This window comes from Chrysochloris asiatica, unplaced genomic scaffold, assembly GCF_000296735.1.
Source record: "Chrysochloris asiatica unplaced genomic scaffold, ChrAsi1.0 scaffold00106, whole genome shotgun sequence".
Lineage (NCBI taxonomy): Eukaryota > Metazoa > Chordata > Mammalia > Afrosoricida > Chrysochloridae > Chrysochloris > Chrysochloris asiatica.
In genome coordinates this window covers 5,756,115-5,783,506 of record NW_006408624.1, presented here as the reverse complement: position 1 = coordinate 5,783,506, position 27,392 = coordinate 5,756,115, and the positions used below count along the sequence as shown (strand labels likewise).

Here is a 27,392-nt window from a genome sequence, read left to right as displayed (position 1 = left end):
ATAAGGGGAAGTAAGGGAAAAACAGCAATGAAGTTGCGAACTAAGCCCTACAACGTTCAGTAGACTCCTGTGAACCCAGGTGGAGACCTAGGTGGCTAGCATAGTCAGTGATATAGCCACAGAGGACTAGAATGGAGAGTGAAGTGTCCAGCTGATAAGAAGAGAGGGCACATGCACAAGTACACCCACACTTGCAGATAATTCCCACCTGACCTGGCTTCAATGACTGGATGATCAGAGCTCCACTAGAAGAAGAAAGAAGAGGAAAAAAAGAGTAATCTGATACAATTTGATGAACTTGACCTACACCTACAGATGCAGTAGCTCAAAAGAGGGAATAAATCTTTACAGCAAGGATCATTCCCACCCCCTCCATACACAGAGTAAACAGGGATGGCAACTTGGACATTGACTGCCCAAAATGCGGCAGGGCTACAAAGGCAAGAAGTGACTGGCTTACAAGCTTTCAAGAGGGAACTTAGATCCAGAGGGCGCGGAGGAAGGTAGAATCTCCACTGAGTAGTATCCAATCTGTTTGGGCGGGGCTGATAAAAGGAGATGCGGACAGGTCTCTTGTGATACAGTAGTGAATAATTGTTATCAGGACTGACTGTGAGGGTTGGAAATGTAAAGGTAGACATTTTGTAACAAAAGGAGGGGAGTGATTAAGTTTTCAGTCTAGGAGTAGAGATCCCTGGGACCATCAAGGGAGAAGAGCAGAGAGCGGGACCCTACCCAGAAAAGCAGTGATGCCTGAGATGGAGGCAGAGATGATGACGTGGAGAGATGGAGCAGCAGCTGGGAACTTTAGACCCAGAGAGGGAGAGGGGCTGTGTGCTGACAACAGGGGGGCAGGCTTGCAGGGTATACACTTTGGTTGGTTGATGATGCATGGAGGGGATTGTAACCATGGCAATGAAACCATATAAGGTAGGATGAATGTAAAGCTAATGTTCTCCCATGTAAACTATCACATAATTCACAATAAAACATTAAAAAAAAAGGATTGTTGTGAAGCAGGTGCTGCTATTATTAAAGGGATGATTTTCAGTGTCTATCTCACTCCTGTCAACTTCCAGAGATCTGCTCCTGAGGCGAATGAGCCCAGATCCACTGCTGCTGAATCAGTTCGAACTCATTGTGACCCCATAGGATGAAGTAGCACCGTCCCACACGGTTTCTGAGACTGTCATCATTAGAAAGCAGTCTGCCACAGCTTTCTCCTCAAGAACGGCCTGTGGATTCAAACCACTGAGTTTTTGGTTAACAGCCAAACACTTAATCAGTGTGCCACCAGGGATCCTTTTGGAAGGTGATGTTGTTGTTGTTGTTAAGTGCCTTCCAGTTGGTTCTGACTCATAGCGACCCTGTATAGGGTATCCAAGGAGCGGCTGGTGAGTTTGAATCCTCAGCCTTGTGGTTAGCAGCCGAGTGCTACAGGGCCAATGGTTGTTGTTGTTGTTGTTGTTGTTAAGTGCCGTTGAGTCGGTTTCGACCCATAGCTACCCTGTACAGGGTTTCCGAGGGTGTAAATCTTTACGGGAGTAGAAAGCCTGATCTTTCTCCCGCGGAGCAGCTGATAGTTTCGAACCGCTGACCTTAAGGTTCGCAGCCCGATGGTAATGGGTGGAAATTCACAAGTTATATCTGCTATAGAATTGTTGTCGTTAAGTGCCATCGAGTCAATTCCGACCCTTAGTGACCCTGTATAGGGTTTCCAAGGAGCAGCTGGTGAGCTTGAACCGCCAACCTTCCAGTTCAAACAACTTTGTAATTTGATGCATTAACCCACAGCGCCACCCCAGGACTCTGGCTATAGAATAGAACCACCTAAATCTCTCTCCTGATGCCTCCTTTTCACTCTGCATTATGCTGTGTGGCAGAGGAGTTAATTGTGTCACAGAGATTTTCTTTCTTATAGAATCAGGTATCTTGATTTTACCTGGTTCAGAGAAAACTCTTTGATGCATGCCTTCTTATTGTATTACTACTTCTAGCTTGAGCTGCGCTGCTTAGTATGTAAATTGCATTTTATAACACTTATCTTTTCAAATATTTTGTTTGTTGTTTTTGTGTTTCCAGTTGGACTGTAAACTCCCTATTCTCCAGTCTCCCACGTGGATACTTGTAGGCTGCCTAATAACCGTGTATTTCCTTTTCCTCAGCCCTTCGTGTCTTACCTGTGTCCCTCCTATCATTTCTCCCCTTTATGCTAGGCCTTCCCCACACCAACACTCTTTTTTTACATTTTTTTCTAGATTCTGACATTGAAATTGAATTGGAGCTATTTGTAAATAAAACCACAGCTACAAAGCTCAACTCAGGTGAAGACAGCATTGAGGACATTCTGGTTTTGCACTTGGACAGGGGAAAGGATTACTTTTTGTCTGTTTCTGGAAACTATGTGCCCAGCTGTTTCGGCTCTCCTCTTCATACATTATGCTACATGAGAGACCCGATCTTGGACCTGCCACTGGAAACTGTTAGAGAGCTGGTGAGTTACATGCCACTAGGAAATACCTAGATCTGTGTAGCAGTCAAGTATTCATAATCATACTCTGTGCCTGCCTTTCAGGGACCTGAGAATTCTCCAGCCTCCTTAGTATATCAGTTAAATATTGCTGTATGGCAAATCACCCCAAAATATAAATGGCTTAAAAATGACAATGATTTGTTGCTGCTCATGATGCCATGGGTTCTGCTAATCTTGCTTAGGCTCCTTTGTATAGCTCCCATCAGATGACAGCTCTAATGGCTGGATCAATGAATCATGTCTTTAATGAGAATCTGCACAAAGCTGCTTCCTGTGAGGTGGAGGTTAAAGATGTTGTTCCACATGTTTAATTTTTCCAACTGGTGTACCCCCATTCCCCCCTCCTACCCCATGGTTCTCAGGACACTGACTCCTGTCCTTGAATTCAGTAATTTACTGCAACTTCTCATAGAACTCAGGAACCATACTTTACACGGAAGTGATTTATTAGGGAAGTAATTGGGTGCAACTCAGGATGTAGATAAGCTCTGAAGGAGCAGGAACAAGTCAGTTCCTCGATCAGGACAGCTTTTTCTCACTCTCTGCTGCTGGGCCTTGCTGCTGCCAGGCTCTGCTGGGGACCTTCTTGGGCAAGCGTTAACTCTGTGGGTTGGCAAGCCCCACCACAGCTGTCTTGTACCACTATCATTCTTGGCTACTGCTGCTTCACCAATTCTCTCTATTTCCTGGGTCTAAGAGGCTCCCAGTACAGGGACCCTCGATCCAAAGGGCCTGCTGAACTCCCAGCTCTTCTTTCTTGATGATTGTGAGGGTCCCCTCTCTGCTCTAGGATCGGCTCTCTTTTAAACCTAGCAGCAGGATGTTCAGACTGGCCCATTCCCTTGGTGATGGTGGTTATGGGCCGTGGAGTCAGTTTCAACTCATAGTGACCCTGCGTAGGGTTTCCGAGACTCAAAATCTTTACAGGAGTAGAAAGCCTCATCTTTCTCCCACGGAACAGCTGGTGGTTTCGAACTGCTGACCTGCAGTTTGCAGCCCAATTCATAACCACTACGCTATCAGAGCTCCTTATTCCTTTGTTAGGGTTCCATAAACCTTATTTTCATAGTCCTCCTCTACAATAGTGCTATGCACCTTATGTACATATATATTTGCAAGCTGTTCAAAGTCCTTGGTAGATGACAGGCATCTTATTTGCATAGTCCTAACCATTCACTATGGGTTAATGCGCTGGACTGCAAAGTCGCTTCAAACTGCAGGGTTGTCGCCTTATACAGGGTTGCTATGGATTGGAAACGACTTGATAGCACTTGACAACAACACCCATTCACTTAAAGGAGCCGTAGTACTGTAGTGGATTATGAGCTGGGTTGCTAATCTCACGGTCAGCAGTTCAAAACTACCAGGCAGAGGTTTCGAACTACCATCCAGAAAGATGCTCCCATAAAGATTTACAGCTATCTAAGTTCTATACAGCGTTGCTATGAGTCGGAACCAACTCGATGGCATACAACCACCACAACCCATTCATTTGGTGGATGATACAAGGACTGTGGCTAGAAGGCTATATTCAGGAATTCACTCTCCACATAGTGTCTCATCATTCAGTAGGCTAGTCCAGGCTTCCAACAGTAGTGGCAAGCAGTGCCGAGAGTCTAAGACCAGAAGCTGGGAGACCTCTTGTGGCCTAGGCTCCAATACGCAGCTAGTGCCACTGTGCCATTTCTTACTGGTTAGAGCAAGTTATGAAGCAGTCCTGATTCCAGTAAAAGCTGCAAAATATATGGCCTTGTTTTTTGATCTTTCATGCATAGTACATTAAAGAAACTCAGTTTTGGGTACTAAGATAATGAATGTTCCCTAGTCCATGATATTATTTGTGTGTTTTTATTATTACATCATATTTTATCTTCTAAACTGATTTTGCGGAGACCTGAAAGGCATCTATGGAGGTAATGCTAAGATAAGACTAATTTGGAGTAGATTTATGCTGTAATGTATGCTTTTTTGCCCCCAATGCTTCTTTTTATTTCTGAACTTAGGGCCTCTATCCTACCCCATTGTGTAGATGAAAGCAGAGGCCCAGTCAAGGAGAGTGATTTGTCACAGGTACCTTGGTGATTTAGCAGTGGAGCTGGACCTTCCACGCAGGGTTTGGACTCCTGAGTCTGTGGTGTTCTTCCCTCACCAGACCACCCTGTCTCGCAGGTTCTAACAGTGAAATGCTGTAGGCATGCTTATTGATTTTTGCCCCAAGAAGATGGTGCATATTTCATTGAAACTGCTTGCCATCCCCTCCCTCAATTCTCAGAATTCATCTTTTGCCGCGTGATTGTGCTACCTGATTTAACTTTTGCATGTGGAATGTTTGGTTAGATATTGAGATGCTTCTCTTTCTCCATGGGTTTGCTGTCCTCATGTTAGGTGTTTTCCTGATGTCACTGTGCCAGAAATTCCATTGGTGGGTGGGCCTTCTTGTCATGAGTTTTCTTTGTTTTCAGACTCTGATGCCAATACAGACTGAGGATGATGGGAGCCGGTTGGAGAAGCCCATGGAAATCCCCAAAGAGCTCTGGATGATGGTTGATTACTTGAACCGAAATGCTGTACAGCAGGTAGGTGGCAGTTAAGATTGAGGCCAAGCTGCCTAAGAACATTGGTCTTTAAACATCTTTACCCAAGGAAACCTGTAGAGATCTGGTTTTCTAGAGTGAATGCAGATGAGATGGGTTCATGTCTCACGGCTGTTACATACAGTAGTGCTCCTTCTCCCTCCCACCCTGGAAGCAGCCTTGCTGCACGGACAGTCTTCTCAGCACAGCAGGTTCTCTCCCCGCACCTGCCTCTGGCAGTGGGCGGGATTAGCTTGTTCACAAGGCGGGTCCAATGGAGAATCCTGGGCCATGACTCCTGGTTTCTAGTGTGACTTGGGCAAGCTTCATGGGATCAAACTGGTCAACTTTCCTGACCCATTTTTATAGGCCCCAGGGAGACCTATACAAATAGTAATCTCATAGCTCTACCACATTGATGCAACATGCTTTTGTATGTGTGTGTGATAGATACATACGTAACAAAACTTTAAAAAATTTTAGTTGTAACGAAGCATTAGCCATTTCATTTTATATACATATATATTGTTGTTGTTAAGTGCTGTCGAGTTAATTTCCAACACATAGCGACCCTGTGTAGGGTTTCCAAGGAGCAGCTAGTGAGCTTGAACCACCAACCTGTGGCTCAAACAACTTTGCAGTCCAGAGCATTAGCCCACAGCGCTACACCAGGACTCCATACATATATATGGTGGTTTTGTGCCGTGGAATCAGTTCCAACTCATAGTGACCCTGTACAGGGTTTCCGAGGCTGTAAATCTTTATGGGAGCAGAAAGCCTCATCTTTCTCCTGCAGAACAGCTGGTAGTTTTGAACTGCTGACCTTAAGGTTTGCAGCCCGATTCGTAACCATTACGCTACCAGAGATATGGTGGTGGTGGTTATGTTCTGTAGAGTCAGTTCTGACTCATAGTGACCCTGTACAGGGTTTCCGAGGCTGTCAATCTTTACAGGACCAGAAAGCCTCATCTTTCTACCATGGAACAGCTTGTAGTTTTGAACTGCTGACCTTGCGGTCCGCAGCCTGATACATAACCGCTACGCTACTAGAGCTCTGGGACATGTATATATGTATGTGTATGTAGCAAATGTAGCAAACATTTGCAACTTAAACATTGTGATAAAATATATAACAGAACATTTTTATTTCAACTTTTTAAAATACTTTTTATTGTGAATTGAGTTCAGGTTTGCTGAGCAGATCATCAGTTTTACATTCAGCAAATCATATACTTTGTTTCATTACAATGATTGCAACCCCTTCCATGTACCATCAGGTAACACTATTCACTGGAGTCACTTCAGACTCACAGGGACCCAAACTCATATAGGGTTTCCTAGGCTATTAAAAAATCTTTGTGGGAGCAGAAAGCCTCAGGCAGGTGGGCTCAAATCTCGACCTTGTGGTTCAAAGTCCAGTAGTTACCATATGGGGTCAACGCTCCCTCTGTTCACTTTAAGGCTTAGTAAATATAAAAGTAACAAAACATTTGCCATTTCAACTTTATTTCTTTTTGAAACTTTGTTGTGAATTGACTGAAGGTCTGCAGAGCAGATCATCAGTTTTACATTCAACAAATCATATACTTTGTTTCATTATAATGATTGCAATCCCCCCTCAGTAACAGTATTTAGTTAATATAAAAGTAACAAAACATTTGCCCTTAAACATTTTTTTTTATTGTGATAAATATATATGTACCAAAACATTTGTCATTTCAACTTTGTGTGTGTGGTAAATGCATATGAATATATAAGAAAACATTTGTCAATTCATTATTTCTTACATGTAAAATTCAGTGATATTGATTACTTATGCTCATCATGTTATTCAGCCATCATACTCATAATTAACAGAAGTTCAGTATCCCCTAAGCAACGAGTTCCCTTCCCACTCTTGGTATTGTTGTTGTGAAGTGCCGTCGAGTCGATTCGGACCCATAGCGACCCTATTGTATAGACTTTCCAAGGAGCAGCTGGTGAGCTTGAACCACTGACCTTGCAGTTCAAATGACTTTGCTGTCTGATGCATTAGCCCACAGTGCCACACCTTGGTATAGCCATTAATAAATAAACTTTGGTTTCTCTACATTTGCCTATTCTAGATATTTCATATAAAGTGGGGTCACACTGTTTATCCTTTTATAATCGTCTTATTTTACTTGACATAATGCTCTCAAGGTTCATCAGACAACATATTTTTAGGATATTCTCTGTTCATCATTTTTCCCACTTAACATCTATTGACTATTACAACATAGCAAGCACTATTTTTAGTATTTTAGGGTGTTGCTTCATTTAATAGTCACAGTAGCTCTTAGGTGAAAGCTCTCAGATGGTCAGGGTCCCCAAACTGATACCTCTGCAAGGGTGGGATTTACACTCAGAGTCTGACTCTGGATCCCTTATTCTACCTTCTCTGTAGAACTCCTTTTAAATGTAACTTTCAAGTAACACAAATAATAATTGTTACTGTTAACACAGCTATATGGCTTTAAATCATTTTATAAATCAAATTAATATAAAATATCCTGGACTAATGGAAATGCCTCGATTGCCGTAATCTTGTGTGAACAAAGCACTGAGGTGTCTTTTTAGCTCATTCCATCTTAAAATGGTGTACTTTGTTTTGGTTTTCTTTTTCCGGTTAATCCTCCCATGGCACTGCAAGAAGCCTAGCTACTTTGAAGCTTTCCCTTATGTTGGATCAATACCCTACCCAGTATTTTATAATAGATGTCTTGTCTTCCTAAAGACCTCTTGTGAAGACTTACTGGATGTATTAGTCATGATATGAATTAACTTTGATCAGATTGTCTACCAGGATGATCCAAGGGCTTCACCATGCTGCTCCTGTGTGTACTGTGCTGATGATTGTATCTCTGAGCCAGAAAATCATTGTTGGTTGTCTAGGAAAATAATTGTTCTGTGACTTTCTTCCCTTTTGCAGGAAGATCTGTTTCAGCAACCTGGCCTAAGGTCGGAATTTGAGCATATTAGGGACTGTTTGGATACTGGAATGTTTGACACCCTGTGTATCCTTCAGACATTCTGCTATATATGCATGTGTGTGTGTGTGTGTGTGTGAATATGAATGAGAGAAGTGAAAGAAAGGAAAATTTTTTTTTAAAGCATATTTGAAGGCTTCAAAGCTGATGTTTACTTAAATATTTGCACACAGCTTGGCTCTTTTGAGATGTCAGACTGGCATCCTAGTGCTTGAGCCAAGAGACTGATTGGGTAGGCAGTACTTCTGGCAGTGTGCTTGCTCCCGAGCCTTTTCTTATCCATGGGCACTAGCACCAGTGAGTGGCTCCTTAACCATGGACCAAAAGCTGCAAACAATCATTCTGTAGCTGAGGCCTTGCTGCTTTTCCTTGAGAGCCTGCCAGAGCCAGTCATCTGTTACAGCACCTACCATAACTGCTTGGAGTGTTCTGGCAACTACACAGCAAGTAAAGAGGTAAGGGCAAGCCTTGAACATCAGTGAACAAATGTTGCTAGCTCCAGGCTTCAAGGGCCCTAGGGAGCAAGGCTTGTATTATCCCTCAAATGCTGTGTCTTAGAAACTCAGCTCCATAACTTTACTTCCCAAACCTGTTCTTCCTCTCATGTTATTTCCCTCTTAATGCCATAACCATTAATTTCAGTGACTCAGCCCCGAAACCTGAGTCATTCATGTCTCCTCCCTGTCTTTTACCTCCTACCTGCTAAGTCCCAGTGATCTGTTAGCCATGCCCTCTCCTCCATTCTCCATCTGCTTACCATGGTCCAAGGCCCTACATCCTGGATATCAGGGTCCCTCTGTTGTTTTGTTTTGCACACTACCTTCAGATTGTATTTCCTAACACTCTTCTACCATGATACTATTTATTGCTCAAAAACAATAATTAGCTCTCCATTGCCAATTAATGGTTTTCTTAAACAAATATTTAAGACCTTCTGTGATTTAGCCTAGTGCACACATAAAATAATCTAGAACACTTGCTAATAATTCAGATTCTCTGAGCCTCACTCCAAATCCACTAAATCAGAATCTCTGTACATGGAACTCAGGAACTGATTTTATACAAACACTGATGATATGCACATAGCTGGGATACTCATTGAATTATTGCCTGATCCACCCCTCAAGGCTTGTTGTTGTTAAGTGCTGTTGAGTTGGTTCTAACTCATAGTCACCCTGTATAAGGTTTCTAAGGAGCGACTGGTGGGTTTGAGCCACTGACCTTGTGGTTAGCAGTCCAGTGCTTACTCTAGAGCACCACACCAGCCTTCAAGACTTAGCACATATTAAGTAGGTGTGCTCCTTCCAAAATTGATGTCTCACAATGTGTTCTCCTGATTTATCTCATGAGTTTCCTTTGTTGTTGTTAAGTACCATGGAGTTGGTTCCGACTCACAGTGACCCCTGCACATAGTTTCTGATGTAAATCTTGATGGGAGCACAACGCCTCATCATTCTCCCGCATAACCACTGGTAGTTTCGAACTGCTGACCTTGAGGTTGGCAGCCCAATTCTCTTCTTATGCTTTCTTTTGCTTTCAATACCCCATTCTTTGCTTCTGCAAATCCAGTTTTGTCTATATTCAATACCCACCTAAAATGCCTTTTACTCCCTGCAGCTCTTTGAGAACATGTAGTTATAAGCTTGACCTCTAAACTCACATAGTGCTTGATCTACACCTGCCTTTGTTTTCTGTGCACAGTCAGACTCATTTACTTAGTTCCTGAAATATAGGAAGCACCTGACAAAATAGTTGATCAATTAAACAAGACAAACCCCAGTTCTTTCTCTTTCAGGTCATTTCCACTCTCCCCACATTCCACAGAAATGTCTTCAATTATTTGATGGCGTTTTTGAAAATGTTGCTGAGAAATTCAGCAAAAAATCATTTGGATGAGAATATTCTAGGTAAGCAGCCACGTATCTGGGAGAAGCATCTCTGTCAGCTGTGAAACTCACCCTGTGAAGTGTGATTGAGGGCAGTCCCAAGTCCACTGCAGTAGAACGAAAAGCTCATGCTCTAGACAAAGTTGAAGCACATCACTAGTGTTTCTCAAAGCAGAAAATATTGTTTTTGGTTATTCTTCTTACTTTGTAAGAGCACAAGAATCAGTAGTACCCTTTTTGCGAAATCATTTGTTTTCTGTGTTTTCCATGCAGCTAGCACATTTGGCAGCTTGTTACTTCGAAACCCAGCTGGTCACCAAAAGATTGAAATGGCCGAGAAGAAGAAGGCTCAAGAATTTATTCACCAGTTCCTTTGCAGTTCACCCTGAGCCGCCCTGTCTCCTCCCTATTTTGCTAGAGGCAGCCATTACCAGTTCCACTTGTTTCAGCTCCAGGAATGCCTTAGGAGAGTGGAAGGCTCTGCGGGAGCAAGAATGGCAGCTATTTCCTGAGCCCAAAACCCATGGCTAGCACACATACCTACTGTGAGTTGTAAAGACATAGGGGAAAGTCTTCCACAATAAAACTGACAGTCAGTGTTCGACTTTAGTTATTTAACACAGATATAGAACTTTTTCTTCTAAAGTTAAAAAAAAGCAACAAAACCCCCTCCCCTGTACATCTTGTGCTCAATCAACCTGCCTCTAGGGCATAGTCAGTGCTTTCCTGGTGGCCTGGACTGAACTCCCATGATGAGCCACTATATAAACAAAGTTGGGCGTCCTTAAAGGAGAATGAATTGGGACAGCAAGAATGCAGGTGGAAGCTGCATTGGGACAGAGAGACCATGGCCACCCCAGGTGCTTCCAGTGCTTGCTGAGACTGAGGACCCCTGTGTGTGTGCATATGCACATGTTAGCTCCCTGCCTACTGAAATCTGGCTTAGGAACTCCGAGGCTGTCCACTGAAGACAACGCAAGAGCTAGAAAATGAAAACATGCAAGAAATCAGTGTTCTGATGAAACAAGTGGGATTCTTCTGGGCCAGCAAATCCTCCAAAGTGTATATAATGCACCTCTTATATGTATAATATATTTTGATGATAAATGTATTTTTAACAGCGGTTGTTGTGTATGTGTTTATCACTTTAAGAGATGGGGGCTCGTGACAGCCTTCCTGGTGTAAGTATTGCACCAGTTGGTCAGGGACTAAAGAAATGTTCACCTGAGAAGTCTGGTGGGTAACAGACACTTTTCCATTTTTCCAGCAAGCGATGGTACAACCATGACGTGAATTGCATGATGCTGATCTTCTCTCTTTGGGTTATCCCACTCTCAGAGGCAGCTTAAGGGAAAAACAGGCAGTATCTGTTGGAAGTGTTAATAACTAGATCTTCCTGGTATTTGGGTGTGACTGAAATGATACAGAAGGTACAAGAAAGATTGCTTTCTGGGTACTGGAATGCTACTGTTTGGTAGTGTAAAATGCCATTTAGAACTGGGCTAGAATGAAGAATTAGTGAAAGGAAATGGCCAGTAGGTGGAGTTCACTGGCCTGGGTGTGAGCCCCACTGAAGCTGATGACAGTGCTCTGCCTGAGAAAAGTTGGAGCAGCCAGCTTGGGCCCCTCTGGAAGTGTGTGAGAAGAGGCTTGGTCTGGAGTATCAGTTCTGTTGCTTAGGTCCAGTTTTCCACATTCAATAACACTACTGAGCACCTGCCTTCGCCTATATGAACTTGAATAAGTGGTGGTGGGGAGGGGTGGGGGAGCTGGGCCATGGATTGTGAAATCCGAGAATGCTTCTAGGCTCTCTCCTCGAAGGTCGGAGCCGGGAATCGGATGGCTAACTGGTCCTTCCCGTTGCAACTGTGAACACCAGGGCGAGCAGCTAGCGCACACCGGGCTGGAGCACTTTAGGATTAAGGGCTGGCAGTTCGTGCTGGTTCCCTGAGACAGACAGCAGGAGCCGCGCCTGGGCTTCCGATCGGTCGCTGGGTGTCTGGGCGCTTCTCCGCGCTGGTCGAACTCACTGGCCAGGCGTTGAACATTAGGAGCCCCGCCCCGCCCCTACCCGCTCTCCAATTGGAGGTTCGAGCTCAGCCCCCAGACAGCCTAAACCAACCAAAAGCACAAGAGAGCAGCACAACGACTTTCTCCCCCTTCCTCCGGAAAGCGGAAGCGGAAGTGACGCTTGGGAGAGGTGGGGGCAATCATGGTGCCGCTGGGGAGGGAAGAAGCTGCTGCTGCCGCCGTTGCCGGGAGCCGCGGAGGTAAAAGACGAAACTAGACTCGGCCTGGGCTTGGGACTTGCTGGGGGACGCGAGACTTAGGCTGCCTTCTGAAGCATTTCCCACTAGAGATCCCAATCCGGTCACCATAGGGACCCCACCCCTCCACCGTTTCCATGGGGATGGGTATCCAGCCCCCCTCCTCTGTTTCCATGGAGACCCGGACCCTGTCCCTCATCGCCCGGCTTGGAGACCCCCATTCTACCTCGGATTTTCCCATGTAGCCCTGTGCTGCGGGGGCTATCCCAGACAGGTTTCGCCTCTTCTCAGGGGCGCTTCGTTCGTACTCATCATTTGCCACCGTCAAACCTCCGGTACCGTTTGTTCCTGACAGTTAGTCTCCGCTTTGCTGCTGATGGTGCTGGGACAGCCCAGTGGGGCCCTAGGTGCTCTTATCTCCCCTCTCAGATGCAGCGAAATGTGCATCTACGGGGTTGCGCAAGCCAGAGTCAGGGGTCGAGCCGGTTCCTCCCAGACTGATCCCTGGAACGCCCCACTACATAACCTAGAACAGACGAGAAAGAATGTGTAAAGCCAGAGCAAAAACTAAGTGACGTGCTGATTATTTTTTAAATTCTCTATTCGGTCTGCCATACCCACATTAGTAGATCCTGTGTGTTTGCAGGTAAAGGAAGAATCACAATTCCAGAATAGGAAAGCTTCAAATTTGGTATTTAGTCCAAGAGAGTGTATCGGTAGGTTTTTCATTCATTCAGCTAACTTCTGAACTTCTAGTGCCAGTGTACTTTTGCTAGGGGCAAACAACACCAGATCGTTTTAGGAGAGAAATGTTGTGATCTTCATTAAGGTATGCCTCTCCACCCAGAAGCTGCACCATCTAGGAAGGAGGGAAGGAATGAACACCCTCCTTCTACTATTTGTTAGGCACTGTGCTTCATATTCATTATGACTTTAACTCCTCATGACAACTTTGAGAGAACAGGAATTACTAGTCCCACTTTGTTGTTGTGAAGTGCCATCTAGTTGGTTCCAACCCTGTAAGCCCAGAAAAGCTAACCCAAGTAGTAAAGGGCAAAGCCAGAATTAGTAGGTAGATGAGTATGATTTCCATGCTTTGCTCCTTCTGCCATAGACTGCACAGCCCTATGATCTGGATATGGGGGATATTTAGGTGGAATGTCCTTACTTGAAGCTTACCAAAACTCCTCCTGGAAGTAGCTACCATTTTGTGTGCTCTTTTATCCCCTTCAGGTATTTTGACCAGTCTTCATATTGTTTGACAGGAATTTCAGAAGGTCTTAGGAGCTGATTTGCTCTAGATATAATATGTATATATATGTAAAATTTTAAGGCTTTGTTCTTTCTTAAAAAATGATTTGAAGATTTCAGAGTTAAACTTAGAAAAGATTCCCAAGGAAGATGAGTTTTTATTGGCTTTGTCCTGCGCTTGCCTAGAGAGCGAAGGTGAGCCCTGTTAACTGTTGAGGAGGCTCCTGGGTGCTGTGCTGGGATGCTAACCCTGGCCTTGTTATATTGCAGACAGGTCATTCCATTTCCATTTCTCACAATTGGGCTGAGCAGGATTGAACCATGGGGGAACACAGTCCAGACGACAACATCATCTACTTTGAGGCTGAGGAAGATGAGCTGACTCCCGATGACAAGATGCTCAGGTTTGTGGATAAAAACGGACTGGTGCCTTCCTCATCTGGAACTGTGTATGATAGGACAACTGTTCTTATTGAGCAAGACCCTGGCACTTTGGAGGATGAAGAAGATGATGGACAATGCGGAGAACATTTGCCTTTTCTCGTCGGGGGTGAAGAGGGATTTCATCTGATAGATGATGAAGCAATGTCCCAGGGTTATGTGCAACACATTATCTCACCAGATCAAATTCATTTAACAATAAACCCTGGCTCCACGCCCATGCCAAGAAATATCGAAGGTGCCACTCTCACTCTGCAGTCGGAATGTCCAGAAACAAAACGGAAAGAAGTAAGTAAAGCAGGGGATGAGGGTCCAGTTTGGCACTAGGGAAAGTTCAACATCGACTGCTTCAATGCTTGTTGGCAATTTTAGCTGGGGAGCAAAGGACAATCACTGTGTGTGCTTCATGTTGTATTGTGGCTGCCTTTTGCTTTCTGGAACTTTTGACTTGTATGGCGACCTTAAACTTTTGGGAAACTAATTATAATTCTGATGGCACTTTAGGATAAGCACTGAATTGTTAAACCTAAGTTTCCATTATTCAACCCCACCAGCCACTGGGCTGGAGAAAGATAAAGCTACTATCGGTTCCCATAAAGGTTTACAGCTTTGGAAACCCTAACACAGGGTCATGCTGAGTGAGAACTGACTCTGTGGCACCTGACAACAATAACAAACCCTGAATAAAATAGAAATTTTACTGAGCGGGCACACCATAGTTTCTGATGCTGAAATAACTAGATTTGGCTTCTCTGATCATGAAATAGCTAGAGTTGACTCATCTCTGGGTTGTGTATAAATGGCTTGTTCTGGCAATGGGTATCTACCGGCATATGCTTTATTATCTTACAGAATGCTTAATGAATAATAAAGAACACTTTCTTTCACAAGAAATTCAGGCAGGAGACAGTAAATGAGAGCAGTGTATCTGCAGTAAGGTTTCCCAATCATATTAAACTAATGTAAGGTTGTGCATGTCAGAATGCTTTGAAAACTCGAAAGCATTGTACAGATTGTACTAGAGGTAGTTATTAGTGGAATAAAAGATACGGTTTAAAGGTTTCCAAGAATTGAATGCAGGTTAATTAGGCAAAAATAGGTCGCAATGGCAGGGAATGACTATAAGATGTGCCTAAACAGAAAGAGGGCAAATTGTTTTGCCAGATCTGTGTCTCTCTTATTGTAGTGAAAGTCTTGAAATCAGAGAATGACATAATGACTTTGCCTTTGCTGTCCTTAGAATTTAGAGCTGTTAAGGAACCTTAGACAGACACCTTATATTACCTCCCACCCCATGTGGGAGCATCTCTGGCATGAGGTCAGCCAGTCTCTGCTCGGAACCCTTCCAGAATGATGGCAAGACAGGGCCTCACAGCTTAGCCCAATACATTTTTGGCGATCCCTGATTATTAGAAAGCTTTTACTTGCACAGAGCCAAAATTCTATCTTCCTGCAGCTGTTACCCACTAGTCAGTCCTTCCTTCCTGAGTAACAGCAAGTTAACCTTCCTCCCCCAGGAGAGCCCATCAGGGATTCAAAGGTAGTTAACGGGGATTTCTCTTCTCCAAGCTAACTACATCCCTCCTGTGACATTGTCCCCTCTCTTATTATCCTGGTCACCTTGAATTGTATACATTCCAATTTTCCAGAGTCTCAGCAATGTGAATTATCAAGCACTGAATATAGTTAGGCCCTTATAGCATACTCTGGACACTTCACAATTAATAAAAGTAGTTGTTGTTGTTGTTAAGTGCTATCGAGCTGATTCCGACTCATAGCGACCCTGTGTATAGGGTTTCCAAGGAGCAGATAGTGAGCTTGAACCACCCACCTTGCAGTTCAAGTCGCTTTGCAGTCTGGCGCATTAACCCACAGCGACACACCAGGACTCCAATTAATAAATAGTTTCAACTTTACCAGCAACAACATCACACTATAGTGTATATTAGGAAACCTCTAGATTAGTGGTTCTCAACTGGGGGCAATTTTAGTTGCCCGCCAGAGACATTTAGTAATGTCCAGAGACATTGTTGATTGTCATACTTGGAAGGTGCTACTGGAATCTAGAGGGTGAAGGCCAGAGATGCTATTATGTATTCTGTAATGCATGGGGAACACTCTATAACAAAGAATCATATGGCCCCAAATGTCAGTAATGCCAAGATTGAGAAACTGGGCCCTAGATTATTCTCATGTCTAGGAAGAGCTCCCCTACCCCTTTTATCTTTAGCAACTGAATAGGAAGGTTTGCATTAAACCTTAAGAGCATCTCTCTGCTCCATTTTTTTTTCCCTCTGCTACATTTTATCATGTTGAATTCAGCTCAGTATTTGAGTTTGTCGGTTTATTTCAGTTCAACAAACATTTCGTAAGTGTGGTACTATTATGCGTGATAGTGTTGCAAAGATGACTATGACAAGTTACAATATAGACAAGTTACAGTATAGTAGGGATACATTTACTTCAGTAACCTTAACATCAGGCGTGGTGTGGTCAGTTGTGAGGGGGATATATGGGTATTGCTCTGGAAGTAGAGAGAAATTGACCTTTGACTTCAGGGCGCAGGGAGGTCTTCATTGAAAAAGATGGTCTTAAAAAAATATGGGTATGTATAATTTAGGTTAAAAAGCAGAGAAGGACTTTCTAAGAGATGGGAACAGTGAACAAAGGAGTGGGGGAGGGAAAACGCAGGCTTTTTTCTGGGCATAATGACTTGTTCTGTTAGACTAGAACAGGGTCAGCATACTTTTTTTGTACAGAGTGATTAAATCGTAAGTGTCCTAGGTCTTGCAAGTCTTACAATCTCTTTAACAACTACTCAACTCTGCCATTGTAGCACAAGAGCAGCCGTAGATAGTACATGAGTGACTGAATGTGCTTCTCTTCCGATCCCATGTGATTTACACAAACAGGCGGTGGCCTGCATTTGGCCCTTTTGTTGTAGTTTGCCAACCCTATGCACTTGTTGAGGGATAGATAGTAGAGTTCCAAACGTCGAAGGCCATGGTAGCACTCTATGAGTTTGGACTGTACTCTGGAAGCAGTGGGAAACCACTGAAGGCTTCTCTGAGTCAAGCAGCGATGTGGTTAGGGTAGCATTTTAGAAAACTTGCTCTGGCAGCAGTGGTATTTTGGAGGCAGTGGGAAACTGGAGACGAATAGCCCCGTTAGTAGACAGTTGTAACTTAGGTTTGGTGTTTCATTTAAGTTTGATGAAGGATAGTGGTCTTGTAGATAAAAATGAATTGTGGCCTTGTAGATGAAAAAGAATGAACCATGAATTGGGGATATGATTCAAACATTTTTATTCCTGTTGATTGGAGAGATTCATTCATTCTTCTCAGTACACTGAATTTCTGCTTTGTTTTAGAACATGGGGCCACACAGAGGATTGGCATGTATCTTTGTCTTGACAAGCTTCAAGTCTAGGGGTCAATAGAGTGCACTTTAATAGAGGCAGATTCATAGCTTTATGGTCATACTGAGGAGAAAACAGCTAACTCTCCTGTCCTTGGGAATGGTGATTCCATTAACAGAAATCAAAAAGCCAGAAAGAAAAACTTGGAGTAGAAATTGATGGGTTTAGTTTGGAGTATGTTGACTTTATAATCCTTGGAGAAAAGTATAGTGAAGTCCAGGAAATGGCTTGGGATTTGAATTGTGGATCCACAAAGGGGCAATAGTTCAAATAAATGTGGGCAAGTGACTCAAGGGAGAAGTAAGAGTTGGTCTGAGAATGTAAGGGTTGGGAAGAGAAAGAGGAACCAGAGATCACTATAGTCAAAAAGAGATGGATGGAGTGGAGTGTTGTAGACTCTTAGGGAAGAAAGTTTCACGTGTGACTCTTCCTAGCGGACCCTGCAGAGGGGCTGAGGAGTCGGGGAAAGCCAGCAGTTCTTAGAGTTGTGCAGTTGTCCACATCACAAGACTTTCAGTCAACAACTTAGGGCAGAAGCTAGATTGCAAGTGATGGAGAAGTGAGTGAGTGGTGAGGAAATAGGCAGGAAGTGTCAACTTTTTTTTTAAGTTTGGTAGTTGGAGGAAGAATGATGAGGCAGTCAGTAGTAGCTCAAGGGAGTTGAATCACTTTTTTTTTTTTTTCCTCTGTTCTTATAATTTTATTCTGTTCTTGACTCTTTCATTTGTTGACTGAGTTCAGGTTGATGCTGTAGTTGTTATATGTTCTTGTTGGTTCTCAGTCCACAGAACTTCCTTTAGGATGTTTTTCATAGCAGGGTTGGCTTTGACAAAATCCCTTAGCTTCTGCTTATCTTGGAATGTTTTGATTACACCATCGTATTTGTTGAATCACTTTTTTAACCTAGAAAATGTCATCATGGTTTAGAGCCTAAACTTCAGGCCATCCTCAGCTAATGATTGGACCCCTAGTGTGGTGCTGTAGGAGCAACATTGGACTGTGAACCACAAGCTCGGCAGTTCAAACCCCCAACTGCTCCTTGGAACCCTATACAAGGTCACTATGAGTTGTCAATTAACAACAACTAATGATTGCAACGAGATGGATTGGCAAAGTGGCAGCATCAATGGGCAGTATCAGTGGGCTCAAGCGTGGCAACAATTGTGAGGTTGGCCCAGGACCGGGCAGTGTTTTGTACTGTTGTGCACAGGGTCGCTATGAGTTAGTACCAACTCGAAGGCACCTAACAGCAACGATTGCTGTGTGAAAAGTGTTTCATGAGCAAATGTTTAGAAAGCATTTGGAGAAACCAAGATCAGGGTTATTTTTATTACAGGATTTCTCTGATCCTTTCATGTGCTAATGACTAAGAAGAAAGGAAATGACAAATACGTCTGTATCTTAAGCTTGGGAAACCATTGTTCAGGTCTCATTTCCAGGGAGCAGTGTTCTGCTGATCTGGGCAAAAGAGGAGGAGCTGGTAGGGAGGTAATGGTTATGCAAACACTGATACTAGTTGTCACTTTTTACCTTACACTGACTGCTTGCTAGCTTGCTTTGCCATTTGTGTGCTCAGGTCTTGCTGATAATCTCTTGAATGGGACAGAATCAAGGATACTGAGTACTGTGTTCAGTTCACAGTGGGTTTACCCTCATTGCACGTGCTTCCTGCTCCTGTTTTCCCATTGTATGCATAGAATCGACATGGAAGATTCTATCATGTATTCCATAAATCGGTTGGGAAAAGCAGCAGTGACTTTTGTCTTAGTAAATATTGCAGAATGACCAAGCATTCAGACTTGCCTTCCCTTTCCTGCAGTATCGCCTTATATTGTTGTTGTTGTTGTTCAGTGCTGTCAAGTTGGTTCTGACTTATTGCGACCCTGGATTGGGTTTCTGAGGAGTGACTGGTGAGTTTAAACTGCCAAACGTATGGTTCAAACTGACCTTGCGGTCCAGTGCATTATCCTGCTGTACCACACCAGCTTTTTTAAAACAATGATTTGGTTTGATGGGGGACGGGAGTGATGGGTACGTAAATCCATTTAATTGGCCTAAAGAGGCCAATGTTTATGACTTCTATTTGTTATCGTGCTTCATCATCGTTTCCTTTTCCTTTTTTTTTTTTTTTTTAACTTCATTTAGGACCCTTCGCCATGCTCAGGTGTTATTCTTGAGAAATCAAATCATTTGATAACCGGTCTTCTTGACTTCCTAAGCAGCTTATTTTCTGAGTCAGATTTTAGCCTGATTTTCCTGTTTACCCCTGACTGTTCCATTGTTTCCTACAGTTTCTAGTTGGCTTACCTGCTAATTCATTTTTTTTTTCTCCTTGTCTTGCACAAAAGATAAACCAACCAGAACCTTGCGCCAGATGCTGTCTTCTCCTACCTCAGTCACTGGTCATTCTGGCTTTCATTTTGTGTATCTTGTTTTCATACTTAAGGAACTCTGGTAGCATAAGGAGCTCTGGTAGCATAGTGGTGATGAGTCGGGCTGCTAACCTCAAGGTCAGCAGTTCAAAACTACCAGTCATTCCATGAGAGACAGATGAGGCGTTCTGCTCCCGTAAAGATTTACAGCCTCGGAAACCCTCACAGGGTCGCTGTGGGTCAGAACCGACTCCATGGCACACTGCCACCACCACCATTTTCATACTTGCTATTTACTACTGTCTCCCGATTGATTTGGTAGCTTAGAAATTTAAAATAAAAATATTGGCATTGTACTCAAGATCAGCTTTCTTAAAAGTTGCTCCTGCGAGGCCTCTGCACTCCCAATGTTGAGGCGTTTCCTAGTTGACTATGCAGTCCGTGATGCCCCACACTTTCCTGTACCTGTGTGTCCTGCCAGATGACCTATCAGGACCAGGACCGTCTAGATATCTATTTCTTCACCTTGGTCTAAAGCACACTACTCTGCCCCATGGCTGATCGCCCTTGCCACTTTTCTGCTCAATAGGTAGCTGAGAAGTATGCAGACACCCAGGAATCCACATATACCAGATACATTCTTCATGGTGCACTGGAGTATTTTAGTGTTTTGATTGGGAAAGAATATTCTGTTCTACCCCGATGCTGTCTGAACTCGGTTGCTGTGTTTCTTCTCAGGACTTCATGAGTGAATTATGTGATCAAGAGATTTAGGGATGACTGACAAAGTGACGGCTGGAACAGGCCAGAAATTGGTGAAATATGCATGAACCGGAACTATAACTGGAGTGGAAAAAATGATGGCTCCACACCCTGCTGGAAACTTCATTTGTTTCTTAGAGAACAAGGCCAGTGAGCACCTTACATAGCAATCAAATCTCCTGACCAGCACAGTTGGAAATAGTGGGGCCAGGTTCAACGATGGCGGACGGCTGACCATGCTGCTTTGAATGTATGTTGCCCTCCAAAGTACTGGCAGTAATTCAGTCCCCCTATAAGGCTCCTGAAATGGTTGACTATGCTTCTTCCAAGATTCCCATTCTGGGGCTTCAAAACATAATTTTTCCCGTTCCAGTTACCATTCTGGTACACTCACATTTTACAAACTCAGGTCTGTGCTGATTCTGCTGCATTGGCCATGACTGAACTGGTTCCACCCGATTTGAAACCCTGTAGTTTAAAGTGTGACAAATTTTAAGTGGAAGAGTCACGGGAAAAATTGGATTCCAGTGTTTCAGAACTTTTTTGCAGTGTATCCTTTACTTCTCAAGACCTAGTTCCAATCTCTTTCCTCATTCTCAGTCCCTCAGGCAATGGAATCATCCATTCAGACAAACCAGGAGGTTGCCGACTCTCCCAGAGGGGAAACACCTACTTCTTAGTCTTTGCATACTGTGATTACATTTCTTTGCAGGTTCCCTTCTGAACACCCACGAAATTGCCATTCAGAACTAGGACAGACGGAGACTGTTTCTGCTTGAAATCCTAGTGTTAAGAATCCATTCATTCTTTCCATAGCTTTTACTTATTAAGTATCTACTTTGTCAAATATCAGGACGTACAAAGGGGGAGACTAGTGTTCTGTGTGCAAGGTCTATAAGAAGCACATTTTCTGTTTACCATTATATGAAGCCACTGAATGTATGTATGGGCTGTCTCCGTCATCAGCATTTCCATCACCCTGAGGCCTGCTCCTCTAAGAAGGGGCTTGTTTTGTGTACTTACTGGTTTGCAAATATGGTAATGCAAGAATAGTTGTTCTTGTCGTTAAATGCTAGAGTTGGTTCAGGCATCTAGTGACCCTATCTGTATAGGGTTTCCAAGGAGCAGCTGGTGAATTTGAACCGCTAACCTTGTGGTTCAAACCGACTTTGTGGTCCAATGCTTTATCCCACAGCGCCACACCAGGATTCCGCAAGAATAATATAGGCCCGAAATTTATGCTTTAAATAGGCTATCAAAGGAGCTCAGGTAGCGTGTTGGGTTATGAGTTGGATTGCTAACCACAAGGTCAGCAGTTCAAATTTACCAGCCTCTCTCTAGGAGAAAGATGAGGCTTTCTGCTCCCATAAAGATTTATAGCCTCAGAAACCCTGTGCAGGGTCGCTATGAGTTGGAACCGACTCCACGGCACATAATTGCCCCCATAAATGTTATGCGATGCAAACTGTTCTGTTATTGTGGGTGATTAGAGGAAGAACCTGGGTTTAATGATTTTTTTACCATGTGGCACTTTGGGTTAATGCTCCAGACTGCAAAGCTGTTTGAACTGCAAGGTTGGCAGTTCAAGCTCACCAGCCGCTCCTCGGAAACCCTATACAGGGTTGCGATGGGCCGGAATTGACTCCATGGAACTTCACAACAGCAGCATATTAAAATGAGAAGGGTACCATGCATGGTAAAGTGGAGGGTTATTGAAAAAGAGGGAGACTCCCAATGAGATGGATCAGTACAGTGACAGCAGCAATGCGCGTAAGTGTAGCAACGACTATGAGGTTGGCACAGGATTGGGCAATGTTTCGTTCTGTTGTACCTAATGTTACTAGGAGTAGGTACTGACTCGATGGCACCTAACAATGACAGCAACAACAATATTAAAATGAAGTGTATTCTTAAAATGGTTTCTTCTGTTGCATGCAAATGGATAATTTAGACCTAGGATCCATCTTGGAGTCTTGGTGTGGCACTGTAGGATAAGTACTGGACTACTAGCCACAAGGTTGTGGTTCAAACCTACCAGCTGTTCCTTGGACACCTCAAAATAGCATGCAACACCACCAGGCTGTACTTGGCTCTGGTATATGCTAGCTCTGTAACCTCGGGCAAACTTCTTTATGCCTTTCCTCTTTTGTGAAATTGAAATAAAAATAATCCTGTTGCATTCTGTCAAGATGAAATGAGATTTATCCATCTATAAATATATAATAAATGCATAAAACATTTAGCAAAGGGTCTGGTACATCATGGTTGTTCAGTAAATATGAGTTTAGTTTCCCTTCCTCATTGGCCTTCATGGTTCTTGATGGAGATATGGAGGTGGAAAAATGGCTCAGCTGCATCAGACCTCCTCTAAGTTCACGAAGGTGAGGAGAAAGAATCGCTGTCAACATCAGCCTGGGGCTGGTTCCTATGAGGTGGAGGTCAGATAGACCTCCCTCCTCTCTCCAACCTTTTTACCAGTTCTGGCACCGGCTGTACCTCCCATGGCACTCTCTGCTTCTCTGCCTGGTTCAATAATTCATTGCATAAAACTCTCATACCATACTGACACTTATGAAGTTTATTAGGGCACTAACAGGTTATGATTGAAGATCTGGAAGGGCACGATATGCTTGTTTGGTCAGGGTAGATTTTCAGTCGTGCTCACAGGTTGTTGTCTCCCTTGGTCCCTGAGCCTGTAGGCCCCTCTGCCTGGCCTCTGTCCTGCTCTGTCAAGTCTTACAAAGCTCTTTAGCCCCAAGGTACCTCACTCCTCCTGGAAGCCTCCTGCCTAAAAGCACTCAGCTCTCCCACTCCGTGGGTCCTCCCACCCCCTGTCACCCACAACCCTGCTCTGTGGACTGGAAAGCCCAGGCGCTGTCTCAGGCCTGTCTCCTGGTTTTGTTGCTGCCGTCTCCCTGCCACTGCTTCTCGTGTGACAGCTCTCTCTCTGTGCCCCCTGGGTCTAGGAGGGTCTCAGTGCAAGGACCCCTGGTTCAAAGGCTGCATTCCACTCCTGGATCTTCTTTCTTGGTGATAGTGAGTTTCCCCTCTGCTCCGGGATTGGCTTTAAACCTAGCGGACGGCACAACTAACCAATCTCCTCACTTAGGTTCCATGCACCTTATTTTTATTATTAGCAAGCTGTCCAATCTCCTTGGTGGGCCAGAAGCAACGAATTTGTATAGTCCCACACTGTCATTTGGTGGAACAGGGCCATGATGAAAAAGCCTCTATCAAAGCATCCATCTCACTATAATATAGAAGGTAAGCTCCAGCTTTCAAAGAGGTAGTAGAGTTAAAATGTTCTTTGTTGGACTTCTTTAGAAAGCGTTTTCTCCTTGAAACAAGGTTATAAATTGTGTTTGGACTCCAGGACAGTCCACAGAAGTCTTGATAACCCTTAATTAGCCAAAGTGTATGCTGATGTTGTTTGTTGTTAGGTGCTGTACAGTCGATTCTGACCCACAGTGACCTTGTATAGGGTTTCTTAGAAGTGGCTGGTGAGTTTGAACCATTGACCTTGCAGTTCAAACCAACCTTGTGATCCAGTGCTTAATGTTGTTGTTGTTAGGTGCTGTTAAGTCAGTTCCAACCCATTGCGACCCCGTATAGGGTTTTTTAGGAGCAGCTGGTGAGCTTGAACCACCAGCCTTGTGGTTTAAACCGACTTTGCAGTCCAGAGCATTAACCTGCAGCACCAAATGGGAATGTAGGTTGGCAGTCCAGCTGCAGAGGTTCCGTAAACAGCAGTCCTAGCCACAGGATAGTCTTCTGCTCTTGTAGACGACTTCCCTAGAACCAGGTCCAGGCCCCTGAGACTTAGTCTCCATGATAGGCAGTTGGGGCACCAGCCAATGCCGAGGGCTTTTAAAGAGTGAGGCATGGCAGTGATGCTGGAGAGTGGGTGAAGGGCCATTGCGATGTCAGGGCTTTAATACAGCTTTGTATTTAATTTGCGTAACTTTTTTAGTCTTATTACTAGGCCCCACTTTACTAATGAAAACATAGGCTTAGAAGCACACAACTAGTGAGTGGTATAGAACTGAGTTCGCACCAAGGACTTTCTGGATGCCAAAGCCTGTGGAAAAGCACACCACTTCCTAAAGGCAAAGGGGAAAAGCAGACACTGAAACCTGTTGGCTGTGAAAAGGGATGCCAGTGAGGGGTGGTAGGATGGTATTCGTTCAGAAGAGTAAGGGGTTGCGGTGTAGGAACAGCCGTGTGAATTCAGCTCTGGGCTTGGGGCTGGGAGGCCTGTTGAAGTGACAGGGCCACTCAGAGTATCTTCTGTTCCTCCTTGGAGCTCTTTGGTTGCACATTATGCACTAGATCCAGTGAAATCAGTGCCAGCATGGGGGCAGAGTTGGTATCTGAGAGAAGGATAGGAGAAAAGGGCATCTCCTCCAGCCAGTCATATATTATAAATATATTTAAGTGCCATTGGATTGGTTCCAGCTCATAGTGACCCTGTATAGGGTTTTCTTCCTCTTGACTTTGAGCTCCTGGAGAGCGGGGGCTGTGGCTTTTTTTCTGTATTCCTGGTACCAGAACAGGGAGCCCTGGTGGCACAGTGGTTAATTACTCCGCTGTTAATGGCAAGGTCAGCAGTTTGAGCCCATCAGCCACTCTGTGGGAGAAAGATGTGGCAGTGTGTTTACATCAAGCTTACAGCCTTCAGGACTCTGTGGGAGTTAGAATCCACTGCACAGCCATGAGTTTTGGGTTTAGTACTTGGAACAGTACTATGCCTGAAACATAATTGTTTGAATACGTGAATGCTAAAGCTTAATTGTATTTAAGTAAATTGTATTTAATGTATCTTTAAAACATACTTAATGTACTAAATGTTGCAATACTCCCTCTTTTGTAAGCAGGCAAACCTACATGTTTTTGTAACATCCTGTGCTGATCCAGTTTGAGGAGGTTTAGTTTGTCACTTTTTGTAAAACTTGCTGCAACCTAAAAATGACTCTGAAAGACATAGTAGTGGCTTTGTCCTGCTGTGGCGCTCTGGGTTAAAGCATGGGACTGCAAAGTCGTTTTGAACTGCAAGGTCGGCGGTTCAGTCTCACCCGCTGCTCCTCGGAAACCCTATACAGGAAGACTGTCACTGTGGGTCAGAACCGACTCGACAGCACTTACCAATAACAACAAGATGGGGTTCGGGTTGCTCATTTACTCCTCATATATTTGGGAGAGCAGACCTTTTTAGTCTTCCCCTCCTTTAAATGGAAATATCTTCCCCAATCTTGTGTCCTTTCCTAACTCAGTTCTCTCTTACATTTTACCTTCTCAGCCAAGTGTCTTGCCAGAGTAATTGATATTGGTTGTCTCCAGTTCCTCCCTTCTCCCTGAGTCCTTTTCCTGTTGCCTTTTGGCTTCTGCTCCTACCATTCTGGTGAAGCTAGACTTGCTAGTCTAGACTTTTGAGTCATCTGAATTCAAGAAATGCTTTATCAGTCATCTCTGCTACTGTTTCCTTGGAAAACCCCATTCCTTTGATGGGCTTGTCACTACTTACATCAGTACCCAGTTCTGGTTTTGGTCTTTAATTTTTTTTCATAATCAAATAAGGATTGAGTGCTACTGCTCTACAGGGGTAGAGCTTGAGGCTGCAACAGTGAACAAGACAGGCTTGGTCCAAGCCCTCATGGAGCTTCCAGTCCAGCCAAGATAGCCACTTACTTATTTATTCTACAAGTATTTATTTAATAACGACTCCTTGTCTAGGAGTAAACGATTATGTAAATTGTTTTATCATATAATTATGTAATCTTGATTATATTATGTGCTAAAAAGTAATACAAGATGCTATAACGTAGAGGTTATGAGTTGGGCTGCTAACTTCAAGGTCAGCAGTTTGAAACTACCAGTCATTCCATGAGAGAAAGATGAGGCTTTCTGTTCCTGTAAGGATTTACAGCTTTGGAAACCTTGTACAGGGTCTCTGTGAGTTGGAACTGACTCCATGACACATAACCACCACTGACTGCCATGAGCACTTATCATAAAGATACCTGTTGTAGTCTGGAGGCCTGGTGTGGTACTATAGGATCAGCATTGGACTGCTAACGACAAGGTTCCTGGTTTAAACCCACCAGCCACTCCTTGGAACCCCTATACAGAGACACTCTGAGTTAGAACTGACTCAGTGGTACTTAACAACAACAGGTTAGCCTGGGGGTGGGAGTAGAGAGCAGTTAGGAAGATTTCTTTGAGAAAGGGACATTTAAAGGAGCCAAGTAAATAACCCAGGTGAAAGTGAGAGTGGGCAGGGTGGAAGAGTAGTTAATTATTTGTTATACTGTTTCTTTAAAAACTACCAAGTGTGGTAGCATGTTAAGAATGAGATTCTGCTCTTATCATTCACCATTGTCATAAGCTTCTTGAGTGAGCAGTGCAAGAACTCTTGATTGCCACATTCCCAGTCCTACTTCTCCTGATTATTGGAAGTGCCTTCAAGTCGGTTTGGACTCATAGCAACCCTGTACAAGGTTTCCAAGGAGCAACTCGTAGGTTTGAACCACCAACATTGCAGTTATTAGTCCTGTGCTTACTCTGTAGTGCCACACCGATTCCTGGCTAGTCAGTGATTTTTTTTTTTTTAATTTGGGTGGTGGTGGTGGTGGTGGTATTTCCAATAGTTTATTGGAATATATATCTAGAAATGCAATGTCTACATCATAGCATGAACAAACCCTTGCATGGCTATTATTAGCTGCCACATGTTGGCCTCTGAGCAACAACACAAATGCTGCCCAGTTCTGCCCCATCTCCAGGATTGGTTGCAGACTGGACTGTTACGTTTTGTTTTGTTTTGTTTTAGTTTTCGTTGTGAATTGACTGATGGTTTACATGGGAAAAACATCGATTTTTTTTTT

The 27,392-nt window shown here is 43.8% G+C and overlaps 2 protein-coding genes across 2 annotated transcripts in view; both read left to right on the top strand.

The window, feature by feature from the left end:
• The window catches only part of INPP5B (inositol polyphosphate-5-phosphatase, 75kDa), a 93,965-nt gene extending 83,340 nt beyond the window's left edge, over positions 1 to 10,625 (top strand). The window contains exons 21-26 of the mRNA XM_006867556.1: positions 2,259 to 2,494; positions 4,996 to 5,109; positions 8,057 to 8,141; positions 8,442 to 8,569; positions 9,910 to 10,021; positions 10,274 to 10,625. Of these exons, the coding sequence (XP_006867618.1) occupies positions 2,259 to 2,494; positions 4,996 to 5,109; positions 8,057 to 8,141; positions 8,442 to 8,569; positions 9,910 to 10,021; positions 10,274 to 10,389 (791 nt within the window). The 3' untranslated portion in view covers positions 10,390 to 10,625. The remainder of the gene's footprint in view (positions 1 to 2,258; positions 2,495 to 4,995; positions 5,110 to 8,056; positions 8,142 to 8,441; positions 8,570 to 9,909; positions 10,022 to 10,273) is intronic.
• Positions 10,626 to 13,839: 3,214 nt separating this feature from the next.
• The window catches only part of MTF1 (metal-regulatory transcription factor 1), a 54,955-nt gene continuing 41,402 nt past the window's right edge, over positions 13,840 to 27,392 (top strand). Inside the window, exon 1 of the mRNA XM_006867555.1 lies at positions 13,840 to 14,247. Within this exon, the coding sequence (XP_006867617.1) occupies positions 13,840 to 14,247 (408 nt within the window). The remainder of the gene's footprint in view (positions 14,248 to 27,392) is intronic.